The sequence below is a fragment of the Corylus avellana genome, chromosome ca1 (assembly GCF_901000735.1).
Source record: "Corylus avellana chromosome ca1, CavTom2PMs-1.0".
Taxonomy (NCBI): domain Eukaryota; kingdom Viridiplantae; phylum Streptophyta; class Magnoliopsida; order Fagales; family Betulaceae; genus Corylus; species Corylus avellana.
The window spans coordinates 18,328,060-18,345,007 of NC_081541.1; the positions used below are offsets into that span (position 1 = coordinate 18,328,060).

Genomic DNA, 16,948 nt, shown 5'->3' on the forward strand with positions numbered 1-16,948 from the left:
AAACTTTTGACGTGTCAATTCCACACGTCAAAAAACTTTTGACGTGTAAAAAAAGACACGTCAACAAAAATTTTTTTGACGTGCTTGCTTAGACACGTCAAAAAACACACATTTTTTTGTAGTGAGTGTTCCCTAGTTTTCATGGTATTATGTGGTTTATAACCGGATGCTTAATAAGAACAACTTCTCTTTCTTTCTTTCTTTCTTTTTTTTTTAAAAAAAAAAAGGAAAAAAAAATAGTATGTACAGTACAGCTCTTTTCAAGGATTTATTTATAATATTATTTGGCCAACAAACCTACATTCAAGTAATTATATTGAGTGGGAGTAGTAAATTATTCTCTTTCGAAACTTGTCTTTATGCCAAAAGGAAAAAGATGACACGAACAAACTATTTTCAAGAAAGTCCTCTTTTCAAGGCTAAAAATATTACATCTAGAAAGCAATTCTGGATAAGAGAAGGAAAAGGAAGTTTGTACTCCCTTGGTATATTTATTGCATTGATTGCTTAGATTGAAAAGTTGGCAATTTTATAAGGACAAGTATCTCTCTGTTTCACTTTCATAGTTATGATCTAATTGTGTTACATCAAACAACACTATAAATAATATTTTATCATTTAAATTTGGTACATGACGTGCTTGTTGGAATTTGACTGTAGGAATTGTAGAATAATTTTCATGAAGGATTTCTCCTATTAGGGTGGAAATCCTGTGGAAAACAAGAGAAAACTTGAACACACAATCTTACGTAACAAAACTAACCTACGAAAAACATATATTTTTGGGATACAATTTGTGTTCTCATGGGACTCTATTTATAGAGTCCCAACTCAACTTTTTACCAAGAGTTGCTTCTCTTGACCGGTTACCTCCATTAAAAGTTTTATTACCTTCTTGTAAATATTATAGAATCTGGTGTAGAGATGACCACACTTATAATAGTGTGATCATCCTATACACCATCATCTCTCACTTGATCACACTATTATGATTGGTAATAAAATCCAAGTTGTACATGATTACCTTTGGTACCACAAAACATGTCAACTCCTTATCTGCTAATGCTTGCAGATAATAATCAAATCATAACATCTTTGATGTGTGCACACTTATGTTATTTCATCTGATTGCATCTTTTTACCATATATGTCTAACTGACAACATACTAGTGGTGACTTTAGTTGCTATGTAATCTTAAGCAAATAACATTAATTATCCTTAGCTGGGAATACAATCCACACCCATACTACAATTAATGACTTTTACATAATAACCATATGTAAACTTGTATTGAATCTTTTATTCAATTTCTTATCTCCAAGGTTATCCCTATTTGAGATTTACGTTGACACTTCTTTCTCATGATTTATTACACTATTGGCATACAGATATTATACCAAACTTAACATAATGCCCTTGAGTGGACTTTACATTTATGTAAGTTTATAATGTCTGTTATTATAAGTGTCATTCACTCAAGAAAATTTATTTATTTATAAGTGTCTCCGAATCCTTCTGATTATGTCTTTTTAACCATTAGTTGAGCATGATTACCATGGTAGTAATAATTTTGCCCCATACCAACTCTCATTTGTAAAACCTACAGATTGGTGTCAGATCATGACATGGCTACATGTGCGCACGTTTTCGTCATCTTATCTAACCGCATCCTTTACCATATACTTCATTACCGATAGCATATTAAGAATGACTTCATTTCGCTATCTCTCAAACGAACGACATCAATTCTCCATGGTTGGGAGTATAATCCACACCCATTCATTGATGCACCTTATTAGCGTCTTTTTACACTCTCTGAGCATAGATACTACCCAATCTCAACATTATGCCTTTCAGTAGACTTTACATTTATGTGAGATATAATATATGTACCTCATTAGTGTCATCAGCCCTTAACTTGACCAATTATTTCCCCTATTTTTCCATTAGGCAAAAGTGCATAAAATCGTTCTTCAAGGCGTCTCCGGATCCTTCCGACTCTATGTCAATCCATGTAGCTCTCACCTAGGTATATTTTAATCTCATTGTTGCTACATGCCTTCTGAATTCATCCAAAGGCAACCCCTTGGTCATAGGATTGGCTACCATCTCTTTGATGAAAAAAATTCAACTTTTACTTCACATCTCTCCACTATATCTTGAATATAATGATAAATTCTATTAATGTATTTGTCTTTGGAGCTATGTGCTCCACTTTTTATTAAAGAGATAACAGACTTATTATCACAAAACACATTTATTGGTCTACTAGGTATACCTAAATTAAACCGTCGACAAATTAAATCCATACCAAATTACTTACCATTGTACTGCACGCAATGTACTAAGCTCCATTGTGAACTCCACAACACAACCTTGTTTCTTACTCAATCCAAGAAACAACCGTTCTACCAAATAGGAATATGTATTCACTTGTAAATTTCTTATCTACATAACCTGCAAAACCTGCATCACTACAAGCAATAAAGTCAAAATCACTTAGCTCAATACACAATTTCATACCTTGATGCCATGCAAATATCACAGTATTTGCTTCACTGCCTGTCAGTGTCATGCCTAATACTTGTCATAACATACATGAGGATGCCCATAGCCTGGGCAGAGTGGACATTTCCATTTCTTTGTTATTATCTCCTCGTTTCTCGGGCACATAGTCTCTTTGCCCTTCGCAGACAAGTTTGCTCAAAACTTTACAATTCTCCAAATTGTACCTTTTGAACATTTTATCCAAATAGTTTTTGATCCAAAAACAATAATCATGAATTTCTATATCCACAAATTCTTGTAAAAAGAACATGAGTGTCACTACCCATGTCTTTCATTTTAAATTTGGATCTTGAGAATGCATTTTATTTCATTCACCATATCTGGACAATTACCAACTAACAATATATCATTAATATATAATGGCTATGTTGTTAACTTATTTTGGCACCTCTATGTGTAAACATAGTGATTTAACAGACTCATCTCATATCCTATTTCCAATATAACTTGGTGGAACTTCAAATACCATTGTTTAGAAGACTATATGAGTTTATATAGGGATCTTTTAACTTGTAGACTTATTTCATTATTACTCAGAACATGATGATCCCTGAGTATACTTGACAGTTGCCTTTGTCTCTTACTCCCACTGTTTCCATCACTTGCATCCACAAGTGATTGATCATTAAACTTTCTTTTACTCCCACTGTTTTGAACATATATGACTTGTTCATCTTGTAATGGAGTATCTTGTAGTTCTTGACATTAAGGATCTACATCTTGTAAAAGTTAGATCATTTTCATAGGAGTAATTTAGTTGGTATTCTAAAGAAAGAGAGCATCCCTACTTTCTATCAATCTTCTCTTAGAATAGTAGATTTTGTACCATCTACCATTCTTTATATATCACACAAACCTGCATTCCCAGATTTTGCTATAACTACCATGCTTGCCTCCAAAGCATTTTGCGTTACATTACTCTAAACTCATATCTCGTGGAGCGCTCAAAATCTCCCATTTTTGCTTGGACTCATATATCCCACAAAAATAAATTTAAGCAATATTAGTAATGCTATTAAATTTTGCCACAAAAGCGCACTGCTAATATTTTAAATCAATGTATCACATTAAAATATTTAAATATCCTATTGCACATTAAAATTTAAAACTCCCACTAACCAGGTATATATACTGGTGAATCTTAGAAAGAATACATACATCTATGGGTTCAGAGTTTCTAAGTTGCTTCAAAATAATAATGCTCAACCCAACATTATGGGAGCATAGAGCAATTAATATTTGTGTCACATAAAAGACACACAACTTAACTTAGTACCCACATAATTTTCTAAGGCAAAAGTAGTGGTTTAATTTCACGTGTCAGTTAATCCCCTTAATCTCTATGAAAATCATAGTGCATGCGACCCACACGCATTAACAATTTCACTAACAAAATTCTAGAGGTTTAGGTAGCCTTACTCTAACATGCATGGGGGAACACGGGTTGAGAACCACTTCAAACCGTGGCATAAGCTTGTTCTTGGATTTAGCCTTCCACTACATGTTGTATGTTAATAAATTAAGCAAGTAACAATTTCACTCCAGGACTCAAACCGTGCGAGTTCGAGTCTTCCTGTCGCAACTTTTTGTCAAAAAATTTTTTAGTTAAAAAACCAAATAGCCGCCGATGCTGTGCATCAAACCAATGCCTTCTCTCTCACACCTCTCCTTTGCAAGGTCTCGACCACTAGGCCAGGCGCATTCAATAATTGATTTTAACCAAATCAATTAATAAACCATTTTCAAATCTGTTTCCACCGTTGTCTTCTTCTTCGACTTCTGCATTGACCCAAACTCCACCGTTGAACCAGACTTCATCTTCTTTAGTGAATCCCGATTTTAAAGCATGATTTTGTTTTAGAATCATAAAATATTTTGACTTATGGGTTAAGAAACATATGGGTATTCCAAAAATCAATCAAACAGAAATCATCCTTTTGAAGAAAATAAATGACCGAAAATTTTGTTACAAAGAATTCAAAAATTGGTCAAAAAATATTGTGTTACACAATCAAACCCCATAACATTGATCTTTAAAACTACAAAATATTATTAAACAATAAATTTCAGAAGATCCCGCCAAACTATACCCATTATGAAACTTGAAACCCAAAACTCAAAAAATCTCAAAACAGTGAACGTATACACGTTCAATCACTCAAGAAACATTTATCAAATCAACGTCGGACGATCGATCTCGCCAAGACCAAAAATCTTCCCCGAATCCTCCAATGGCAAACTAAGAAATTGCAGAATTTTCTTGATTCTCTTGATCTTCCCCAACTTGGCTTTGATACCACTATTGAAATTTGACTGTAGGAATTGTAGAATAATCTTCAGGATGGATTTCTCCCGTTCGGGTGGAAATTTTGTGGAGAATAAGAGAAAACTTGAACACACAATTTGTATGTAACAAAACTAACGTACATGAGACATATATTTTTGGGATACAATTTGTGTTCTCATGGGACTCTATTTATAGAGTCCCAACTCAACTCTTAACCAAGAGTTGCTTCTCTTGACCGGTTACCTCCACTGAAAGTTTTATTATCTTCTTGTAAATATTATACAATCTGGTGTGGGGATGACCGCACCTATAATAGTGTGATCATCCTATGCACCATCAGTGCCGACCAAAACCCAAGCCAAAGAGGTTGAGAGGGGGCAATTGAACTCCCTTGGCCACTTACAATGTTATTAAACTATGTAAAATTATGTTACCATGAAAAAGAAGGAAAAAAAAATTAAACACCTCTTACAAGTCAAAGCCATCGAACAATCACAACCATGCCTCTACGTCTCTTCTAAAATGACAAGTGTTTGTTAAACAATCACAACCATCAAACTCTCTAAGGCACACGTGATTTTAGAGAGAGTAATATTACATTTACGCCAGGCCCACTTTTTTACATTTATTTTCTCATACTCATAGGTGGCTTTTAAACTATCATTGGATTAAAATCTAATATTCTAATTGTGGTTTTAAAAGGCACCTATGGATGTGAAAAAAGTGTGTAAAGAATTAGAAAATGGCATCTCCCATGTGAGGAGAAGTACCTAAGCAGGACCAAAGGGGAGCAAATTAATTTCAAAGGTATTCAGTATAGGAGGCAAATTAATGATAAAGTGGGTTATTGTCCTATTTTAGGGGTGCAATAAATCTTTTTTATTTCTTCGTAAAGTCTTAATGCTTATGATCTTAATTAGAGAGCATTGACTATTTTTTTTTTTTTTTTTTTTGGAAAATCCACGTATCCCTTTCAAACTACTATCTAATAGATAATTTTCTCACAACTTTCAATTGAAACAATGCCCCTTCCCTAAACTATCAAAAAATTGCCAAAGTCTCTCCCTATACTCGAATTCCCAGAAGATGATGATGAGCATTTCACAGTTCTTGATCTTGGCTAAAAGTCATACAATAAGAGTTGAAATGTTGATGAATTATTCCCCTTTGGCCACTTGGGGTGGTTGTGGCCACCCCATTTGAGCCGTTGGGGGTGGTCAACCACCCCCCATGAGTCGTGGGGGTGGCTCGCCACACCCAATCCAGCCGTTTGGGGGTGGCACTCAATAAGGCCATTTCTGTTGTTGATTATATGGCATATGAAATTCAGTATCTTAATAGCTCTTTTTATAACCTTCTAGTCTGTGCAGCTCCACTGATCACTGAGGGCTCCAAAATGGTGCAATGTCATGCAGGATGTCTTATGACTTTTCAATTAAAGGTTAAATTCACTTTACCTTCTTGAAATTTTAAGAGTTTTTCAATTTGAACCACAATATTTAAAAATTGGCAATGTACCCCCTAATGTTTCAAAAAATTTCAATTCAGACCTTCCGTTACTAATTTCCGTCAAATTGGACAAAATTTATGAAATTACGTAATTACCCTCAATGCTTTTTTTTTAAAAAAAAAAAAAAAAATTTCATCTAATTAGACTGAAATTAGTAACAGATGGTATGAATTAAAAATTTTTGAAATATTATGGGAGTACATTGCCAATTTTTAAACATTGGGGTTCAAATTAAAAAATTCTTGAAACTTCAAGGGGTAAAGTAAATTTAACCCTTCAATTAAATACTATTTTTGGAAGAACTATTGCTGAACTATTCCTGATTGTATATTTCATTTAATTACTTGGTAGTATTGAGAGATGGTGTTATTCTTTTTTCCTTTTAATTTGAGAAAACTCAGAGATGGTTTACCTTTCAATTTTGGCTGTTCAAAGTCTTGTTAGTGAACTCTTTTAAATTGATTTTGTTGTAACATATGAACACAAAAATTTGAAATTCTAGTTCTGCCCCAGGTTGTATGTATACAAAAGATATCAACTTGGATATAGGTCTGTACACAAATATTTTTGAAGAGAACTCACGATCATCTTTTTAAATTCTAAAGTTTATACAAAATTGTTCTTGTTTAGTATATAGAGATGTACAAACAGAAAGCCAAAATAGAGCTGTAGGCTTGAGATTGGTGGCAGCTGACCAACGCAAGAGCATGTTTTCCATTATTTTAATAGGAGGATGCATGACACGTGGAAATAAAATAATCTGAGGGTTAAAATGTTCCCACTCACTCATCTAAGAAAAAGCCTGTTAACTTTTAATATGTCAAGAACATGATTGTAGGAGTCGTATTTCATGTCAAGAAGAGCCTGCAAAAGCTCTCGTTGCAAAGGTCTTGGCATGTTCTTTGCTGATTTCGTCTCCCTTTCCACTCATCTGCACAATTTCAGTGCCATTCTGAACATTTCTCATCAAAGTCCACGGTCATCACTGGCCCTATCCTCATGTAGAGTTCATTATGGGCGTACAGGGGGGAAAATAAGAAAAAGGAAACAAGTAGAGAGGGATGTATGATGTATCCAAGAAAGATAGAAAATAATTTTTTTTATGATGAGGAATTAAAGCCAATGCATTTAACCGTATATATAAAGGTAATGTTGGCACATCTTTTAAAAATAATATGAAATAATTTATACCATTAAATAAGTAGTATCAATTTCATTTGAAATTAAGAGGGTGTTATGGAGAGGTATCTAATAAATATCGAATTAGGAATATCTAATTAGTTATAATATAAGAGTATTTTTGTTCTCTAAAAAAGTAGAAAGATAAAAATATACCTCCACTATAACTAACTGGATATTATCCAATTCACTTAAACTGGAGAGGAACATGTTTCTCTAATATATTGGTAGAACTATCAAAACCTTCTAGATTGTGACATGTTTTTCCAAAGGCAATGCCCATGAAATTTCCTTCTTTCACATTTGGCTTCTTCATGTTTTCTAGTATGACTTTAATTAATGAGTTGGTCAACATACACGTCCCATTCTTTATTGTGGAGAATATATATTTATATATGCTCCCTTATCCCGTAACGCGGATGATAGGGGCCTTAGAGCATGTTTGACAAATAAAATTTCTAAGTCAAAAAATTAGTTTTTTTTGTAAAGTTTTTATTTTTAAGCTTTTGTCAAATGTGCGTTTTTGTCATTTTTTAGCTTTTTGGATCATTAAAAGTGCTTGCAATTTTTTTACTAAACAAATTTTTTAAATGTTAAACGCATTTTTGGGGCTTTCAAACGGAAACCCAAATAGACTCTTAATGTTCAAAGTAAGTAAGATTACATAATAATTAACTATATAATCAAATTCAGCTAAACAACTTCCTTTCCTACAAAATTTGCCTGCCATTATTATTAAAGAAGGACCGCCATTTTGTATGGAATAGTAGCTGGTTACTACAGCCACCTTGCAAACTTTCTTTGTCAAATAATGAAGGGGTGAAAAAATCAGTTTGCTGCTTTCCTTTTTCTTTGCCTTTATTCAATCGCATGGTGTGGAGCTAGGCCACCACGACTGACCACATTCAATCCATGGCAGTCAAAGCTCTTGGTCAAGTACACAATATCAAAGAAATTTCTTTTACTCCCATCAGTCGTGTGGGTCCATCACTCCAATAGCTGGGCTGTTTCTTTGGTGGAAAAGCAAAACAAGCTTCCAATCTCATTTTGCTCTGTTCTTTGCAATCACCTTACTTCGTTTTCTTTGATCTGCAAACAAGATAAACATGGCTGATGTTGCAGGGATATTTCTCTCCCCCTTCATCCAAGTGTTTTTTCAAAGAATGGCATCTCACGAGTTTGCCGACTTCTTTAGGCGACGGAAACTCAATGATGGACTCTTAACGAGGTTGAAGATGACTTTGTTATCAGTGAATGCAGTGCTTGAAGATGCGGAGTACAAGCAATTTACAAAGCCTGATGTGAAAGAGTGGCTTGATGAGCTGAAAGATGCTGTCTATGATGCAGAGGACATCTTGGATGAGATTCCTACCAAAGACTTACGACAGAAATTAGATGCTGAATTTGGAACCATTGCAAGTAAGGTACGTAGCCCCATCTCTACTTCTCGTTTTGTCAAGGAGGTGGAAAGAAAGATAGAAGAGCTACTTGAAAGACTAAAATTTCTAGTAGAACAAAAGGGGAATATAGGTCTAAGGGAAGGAGGGAATCCATCAGAAAGGCTGCCCACAACTTCTTTGATTGAAGAATCTAGTATTTGTGGTAGGAATTATGATAAGGAAGCGATAATTAAGTCGTTGCTTTCTGATGATGTGAGTGGCAGTGAAATATGTGTGATTGTCATAGTTGGCATGGGGGGAATTGGCAAGACCACCATTGCTCAGTTAGTATATAATGATAATAGGGTGAAGGAGCACTTTGACCTTGAAATATGGGTTTGTATTTCGGATCTATTTGACGTGTTCATTGTAATGAAAACAATTCTAGAGGAAGTAGGTTCACCTGCTAATACTGATAATAAGAATCTAAATCAGCTTCAAAGTAAACTCAAGGAGACGTTGTCAGGAAAGAAATTCTTACTTGTTTTAGATGATGTTTGGGAGAAGAATAATGCCAAATGGGAGGTCTTAAGTAATGCTTTTAAATTTGGGGCACAAGGAAGTAAAGTCATCGTAACAACACGCGATCAACAGGTTGCATCAGTCATGTACGTGAGTGTAACCCATCATATAATGGAGTTACCCGAAGAAGATTGTTGGTCACTATTTGCAAAATATGCATTCCACGATGGTAACTTTGATGCATATCCAGAACTAGAAGCAATAGGAAGACAAATCGTAGAAAAGTGCAAAGGCCTACCTTTAGCAATCAAGGCGATTGGGGCTCTCTTACGATCTAAATTAAATGTTTATGAATGGGATAAGGTATTGAGAAGTGAAGTATGGGATTTGCCAATTGAGGAGACATGCATCCTTCCTGCTCTAGGATTAAGTTATAAATATCTTTCGTCAAATCTAAAGCGATGCTTTGCATACTGCTCCATATTACCAAAAGATTATGCTTTCAAAAAAGATAAATTAGTCTTATTATGGATGGCAGAAGGTTTCTTGCCACAACCCAAAAACAAAACAATGGAAGAAGTTGGTAATGATTACTTCCTTACTCTTGTATCAAGATCATTATTCCAACAATCCAATGGCGAGGAATATATAATGCATGATCTTGTCAGGGATTTGGCAAAATTTATATCTAAACAATTCGCTTTAAGCCATGAAGATGATTTTTCTCGTGGACTTTTAGGCAAGACTCGCCATTTCTCGTATTCTTGGGAAAATATTCATGCTGAGAAGTTTGAGGCCCTTCATAGGGCTAAGAAGCTACGCACTTTCGTAGAATTACATTTCCTTAGGGACGATTTGTCGCTTGTGTTCGGAACTCAATTTTTATCACCAATGACAAGCCTACGACTACGGGTGCTGATTCTATCTAACTATGTAGACATAACTGAGTTACCAGATTCAATTGGGAAACTTATACATCTACGTTATTTGGACGTTTCTTTCACTGCAATTAAAAGGTTGCCTCATTTTATATGTAAGTTGTGCAATTTGCAAATATTGAATTTATCACACTGTCCGTATCTTGCTGCCTTGCCAAGAGATATGTATAAACTCATTAATTTGCAAATATTGAATTTATCACATTGTCCGAAAGTTACTGCTTGGCCAAGAGACATGCATAAACTCATTAATTTGCGTCATCTTGACTTTGCTGGAACTAACATAATGGGCATGCCGATAAATCTCGGTGAACTAAAATGTCTTCAGACATTGACTAGCTTTATGGTGAGCAAGAATAAAGGATCTTGCATTGAAGAGCTTGGAAAACTTACAAATCTTCGGGGATCACTTCCTATTTTAGAGCTCCAAAATGTTGAATCTCCCATGAATGCTAACGATGGATGCTTGAGAGATGTGAAGTACCTTGAGAAGTTGGCATTCGAGTGGAAAGTTGGTTTTGGTGCTTCAGAAAGTCATAAAATTGTACTTGACAGTCTCCGGCCCCATACAAACTTGAAAAGCCTCATTATCTATGGTTATGGTGGTAAAAGTTTTTCGAACTGGGTAGGGCATGCTTCATTCTCTAATATAGCATCTCTTCGTCTCGATTATTGTAACCACTGTTGCAGCTTGCCAATGCTCGGGCAATTGCCCTCTCTGCAGGACCTCTCTATTGTTGGGTTGAGCGAAGTTGTTACAGTGGGCCGTGAATTTTATGGCATTGGATCTTCTTCAATTAAGCCATTCGGAGCCTTGAAAGTTCTAAGCATCAAGTATATGGAGAAATTGAAGGAATGGTTTTGTTTTGAAAATGATGGTGGAGCTTTTCCTAATCTTAGAGAGCTTGAAATTTATGAATGCCCTATGCTAACAAGAGGGTTGCCCATCCATCTTCCTTCTTTAGCCAAACTTAGGATCCAAGATTGTCCCCAGTTGGTAGCTTTTGCTCTATGTGAATTAGATCTTCCAATCCACTTGGAATATTTGATGTTGGACGGTTGTCATTCTTTCAAGTCCATCCCATTAGATTTATTCCCAAAGCTTCGACATCTCGAAATCAGGTTTTGCGAGAATCTAGAAGCTATTAGAGTTCAAGAACACCATGAACAAGATTTACTCCTCTCGCTCATAAACATAGACATTCACGGGTGCCCTAATTTTGCATATTTTCCAAAAGAAGGATTGCGTTCCCCCAATCTCAAGGAGTTTCGGATAGAGAATTGTAGAGGTATTCGGTCACTACCTGACAAGATGCACATTCTTCTCCCCTCTCTTGCGAAATTGTGTATACAAGATTGTCCAGAAGTTGAGTCGTTTCCTGAAGGGGGCTTGCCTTCCAATCTAGAAGAAATCACAATCTCGGATTGTGAGAAACTCTTTGCGAGACGGATGGAGTGGGATTTGCAAAACTTCCCGTCTGTTCGAATATTCAAAATCGTTGGCAAATCTGAAGATGTGGAGTCCTTTCCGGATGAGGGGTTGCTGCCTACCAGTCTTACCTATCTTCACATCAATGGCTTTCAACATTTGAGATCTTTGGACAGTAAAGGGCTTCAATACCTCAATGCTCTTGAAGAATTGGAGATCGAGAGTTGCCCTAAGCTCGAGTGCATGCCAGAAGACAGGTTGCCGGCCTCCCTTTCTACTCTAAATATCTGTAACTGTCCTTTGTTGGAAAAGGAGTGGGAAAGGAAAGAAGGAGAAGAATGGCGCAAGATTGCTCATGTCCCGTGCAAATCAATTAATTTCCAGTTGATTTAATGAGTTAAGAGTCTCCACTTTCTGTTATAATATCAGCTTTTACTGTCAGGTACTTTTTCTTGATGGAACAAAATGCTTTGCCCAATTGTCATTATTCCATAATTTTCGTTTGATAATTCTGTTTTGAACTTACCAAAGAAAAAAAAAAAAAACATAATTCTGTTTTGATTTGAAGTCATATGTTTAATTTAATCCTTCAATAACCCATAAGATTTCAAATCGGTTGGATTCTAAGTGATGTTTGCCTTTGGAGCAGGTAATCTAGAATGAAAAACAAACTCCACTTGTGTGCTCATGATTTGATTGCTGATGGTCAACGGCTCCTACTCACTTCTTCTCAATGGGTGCTCCCTCTTCATCTTTGTCGGACTGGGTTAAATGGGTAACCGATGCTTGTTGACACAATGCTCAATTCAATTAACATTCTACAAGCTCAATTTTGATTCTGCCATTTTGAGTTCTACAATGGGTATGCTTCACATGCATTTCAAGTCAATTTCGTGCTTACTGTTCTTTCATTCCTTCTTTATTTTTGGTTCCTGCTTTTATTGCAAGGAAGTTATGCCGTATTATTGAATGGTCTAGAAAGTTTGTTCTTTGGCCTCTGATTATTTGGTCCATCCTTTATCTGTTATATTAGCGTTCTTCAATCATTTTGCGTTCTTCAATCCTTGTACAAAGACTATTTTATCTGTTATATTAGCGTTCCTCAAATTTAGCTTTTTTCTTCCATCATAATATATTTTGGTGTGTTTACATGACCATTTTGCTGTGTTGCAGCCTATACTTAAATCTTTTCCATTCAGAGCCTATGAATGGCCTGCGGAAGCGCAAAGCTGATGCTACTTTTCAACATTGCACGGTATGCCTGTTATTATAAATCTCATTAGTTCAATGCTTTGTAGAATAACTTCTTTTTCTTTTTCCCCACCCATCCCTGTTATTTTTCTGAATTTGATTATGTTTCCTATGAAATTTAGTATCCTAGTAGCTCATTTTATAACCCTCTCTTCAATGTAGCTCCTCTAAAAGCTCTGAAGTACTATAGATGTCCCATGGTGTTTTTTTGCTTTGGTGGCAGGCTCTTCCCTGCATGTGTTGCAGCTGGTGGTTCAGAGGTAGATTTATTGGTTAGTTTCTCTTTGTGCTCTTGTGATCAATTTGATTCATCATTTATACCTCTTTGTCCAGGTTTATATGCACAACTTAGTTACCGATGATAGTTTGGTCAATCAATTGGCAAAATCATCTGATACAAGTTTGTCAAGCTCTACTGTTTACTTTGCTATTGGGTATACTGCCCACAATTGCAACAAGAACCAGATGGGTTTGAGGAATGTGTTGACAGAGCATTTATGATGGTGTCCAATGTACTTTAATTGTTGGAGATTATGAAGGGACAGTTGCACAAAGGAATATCTGCAAATAAAGTTCATGTTTTTTACTAGTAGCTAATATATGGGCGCTCTGAGCATCAGGAATTGGGGCATCACTAGCTTATTCATCTACAAGATCTCCTCTGAAACCAAGCCTTAGGCTTAATCATGCAAGGTAACTTCCATCTCTTCAAGGCCTGAACTTCTTGAGCTATTCATCTTAAAAAACAGAGAAGTGAGTTTGTGTGTGAGATACTAAAATGTGTATACTTCTTGTGACATTGGCAGTGCTCTCTGGCGCAGCCGCCTACCACTACTACAGGAAGAGTAATGCGGAGCAAGGAGAGAGTCCTTCTTCAAAGTGGCCAGAGAGAGATCTTAGACATGTATATTCTCTGACCAGAAGTCAAAACTTTTGGAGTTTGATTAGGATTTGATGGAAAAGACTAGTGTTCTTGCCTTGGTGTTTGGTACTATGTTATAGGATTCATCTAGTAATTTTTACTTGGTGCTTGCTATATAGAGCTTCCTATTAACTCTAGAATATGTGTATTTTTGTACTGTATTTATCTACTGCCCAAGTGTTACATGAATCAATTAGCTTCACACCCTTAGAAGTTAGAGCTAGAAGTAGTTCACTTATAAATCTTCATAATCAAACTTCATTTATCTAGTGTCTGCATATCATTTGTAAAGCTTTTTTTAGCTTGTCATTTGAGAAATTTCTAGCATTTAACATGTTGATACTGTTTGATTATCAAACTCAACCATATTTTTAGACAGATCTTGTTTTTAAGATTGTACTTGTCACTAACTATAAATAATCCAGAATAAGATTTTACTTCTCTTATATCCAGATTTTCCCAGGCCTCCTTTGGCACTCAACCCATTGCAAAGCCCTTTATTCTTGGAACTCCTCCTGGGCTGAAATATAAAAAGGTATCATATATTGTTTGAAGTGGCTTTTTATTTAATTTGGACTACCCCATTGTTTTACTTTGCCATTTTGTTCTCAAATATATGTGGCTCTAGTGATTTACTCTTGCCCGGCTTATACCAAAACACACATGGCTATACACAAAGATGCTTGTTGTCGATTCAGTTGTTTAACAGAAGGATAATCTGGGAAGTTTGTATCAGACTACAGACTTGCCTTTTGAAGGAGTTAAGAAGTATATCCAGTGATATGAACAACTGAAAAATATGGAACTTGAAAGAAAGTGATTTTGTAGAATGAGGGATGCAAAACTTGTTGAAATGTGATTCTTTAGCATTTTTAAATAGGGGTGTAAACGAGCTGAGCTTGGGTAAGCTCTGCTTGTCCGAGCTCGGCTCATTTAAATTTTATTTGAGTTCAAGGATGAGTTGAAAAAATGTGTTTGACCTCGGCTCGCCAAGGAATAATCCTTGTGCAAGCTCGAGCTTGGACTTGCATATCAAGCAAGCCATACTGGCTTGTCTTGACACTCAGCTCGATCTTTAGAGTTTGGTGTTCTATTGTATTCAATTTTTATAAAAAAAGGAAAGATTAGTTGTGATGGCCTAGTGCAAGTTTAAGTTGGATAATTTGTAGTACAACTAATTGTTTGGACTTCAAGTACAAAATATATTCAACTGCTAACTGAATACTCCTGATTCTTTACATTTTTGTTTCTATTGCTCAGGAGATAATCTTGGCGTATCCTCCAGAATAACATTCTATTGTGCTTCAAATTGGTGTCTTTTTTTAGGTGGCAAGCTCTTCCCTGCATGTGTTTCAGCTAGTGGTTCAGAGGTATATTTATTGGTTAGTGTCTCTTTGTGCTCTTGTGATCAATTTGTTTCATCATCTTTACCTCTTTGTCCAGGTTCTCATACATTTTGTCTCACCCGTAGTGGAAAAGCATGCTTTTTTCATTCCATCACCATGAAGCCTTGGCCGACTTTTCTTTATATATAAGATTTATTGTCATTTGATGGATTTAGATAATATTTTCTCTTTTGTATTTAATTCTCTTTCATGTGAGATTTTGGTGTATTAAGACTTTTGGGTTTGAGTGGTTTTCTCTGTACTATATTTTGTACTTCATCATTTTGATAGTGAATTTTTTTCAGGTTGTCTCCGTCAGTGGATGTAGGCTTGTTAAGCCGAACCACTTAAATCTTAGTGTCTTGTGTGATTGCGTTATTTGTTATTTTGCTATTTTTCTACTTCATTTGGGATCCCATTTTTAATCAATACCAACGGGAGATATTAAACATTTAATTAAATGCATGAATTTCATAACAAATTAATCCATTGGAAGAAATAACAGTTAGACCAACAAAATCTCAATTCATACATCCCCAAAATCCTAACCTTAATCTTTAATCTTTCTTCGGTTCATCTTAATCAACTGAAAGAAACTAAAATTAGCGCCATCACAATATGGAATGAGTTTGAAAAATATATTCAATTAATATAGTTAAATTCAACAAGAAATCATAAAATTAGAGTGGCTAAAGTTTGCATCTATTTTTTGGTAGACATGTACAAATAAAAAAACAATAATAAAACTGTGTTTTCCATCAAAATTATGCTTGACAACTAGCTAGGTATGAGATTGGTGGAACCTAGACCCTTTAGATTCATTGAAAGAAACTTAAAACCTTTTCAAGCACAAAGTTTGGAATAATTTTCTCGTTTTTTTCTTATTTACAACATAATGACATTTAAATATGCAAACTATTACAATATTTTCTAGGGCTGAGTAATCAAAACTCTTACATGGAATAAAATAAAGACAATAACAAATAAAAATAAACATAATAAAATATTATGCAATATCATATATTTTAATATATCATAATATTAATAATTATCCGGCATAAACTCCATTCTTGTACCATATGGCTTCTCCATCATGTTATGATTACAGAAGATCTTGATGGTCCGTTAAGAAATTTGAAAACTAAAATAATTGTCACTCTGTTTTGCTTTTGAAAGTGGATTTAAAGCTTGTGTCACTGTAAAGGGGATTGATGGTACTCTCGGATGCTACCTCATTTTTAGAATACAATATGCGCTGCTCTAATTACCAACAAAGTGGCCTTAATTCTGGTAACTTTGGGTCCCAAGGAAGGGTATTACAGCTTTCATATATACATTTTGCATATGATTCGTTAAAAAAAAAAAAATCGTTTTTTTTTTTAAATTAAAATTTTCGTTTTTGTAAAAAAAAATTTTTTTTTTCTCGAATTTATAGGGGTATTTTTGTCTTATTGAGAAATCTATAAGGGTATTTTTGTCTTTTTGTTAGCTTTGGAGGACATTGATAATTTTTTAGTAGTTTTGGGAGGACAATATTACAATTGAAAATTTGGGAGGGGCAGGGGGACATTATGAAT

The 16,948-nt window shown here is 35.1% G+C and overlaps 1 protein-coding gene across 4 annotated transcripts; it reads left to right on the top strand.

The window, feature by feature from the left end:
- Positions 1 to 9,925: 9,925 nt before the first annotated feature.
- On the top strand, positions 9,926 to 15,738 carry LOC132162343 (putative disease resistance protein At3g14460). 4 transcript variants are annotated; one of them, XM_059572588.1, is made up of 9 exons: positions 9,926 to 12,255; positions 12,463 to 12,675; positions 12,987 to 13,068; positions 13,227 to 13,324; positions 13,398 to 13,757; positions 13,871 to 13,968; positions 14,440 to 14,521; positions 15,247 to 15,356; positions 15,430 to 15,738. In XM_059572588.1, exon 1 carries the CDS (start codon positions 9,978 to 9,980, stop codon positions 12,204 to 12,206), a length of 2,229 nt encoding a protein of 742 aa, XP_059428571.1. In that variant the 5' UTR covers positions 9,926 to 9,977; the 3' UTR covers positions 12,207 to 12,255; positions 12,463 to 12,675; positions 12,987 to 13,068; positions 13,227 to 13,324; positions 13,398 to 13,757; positions 13,871 to 13,968; positions 14,440 to 14,521; positions 15,247 to 15,356; positions 15,430 to 15,738. The 4 variants fall into 4 exon arrangements, with proteins under 4 accessions (XP_059428571.1, XP_059428577.1, XP_059428574.1 ...); XM_059572594.1 differs by having other exon boundaries at positions 15,313 to 15,356; XM_059572591.1 differs by having other exon boundaries at positions 13,288 to 13,324.
- The last annotated feature ends 1,210 nt before the right edge of the window (positions 15,739 to 16,948 follow it).

What these genes read in the sequence shown, in the direction of transcription:
- LOC132162343 (XM_059572588.1), top strand. Translation starts at nt 9,978, where the DNA reads ATGGCAGAAGGTTTCTTGCCACAACCCAAAAACAAAACAATGGAAGAA.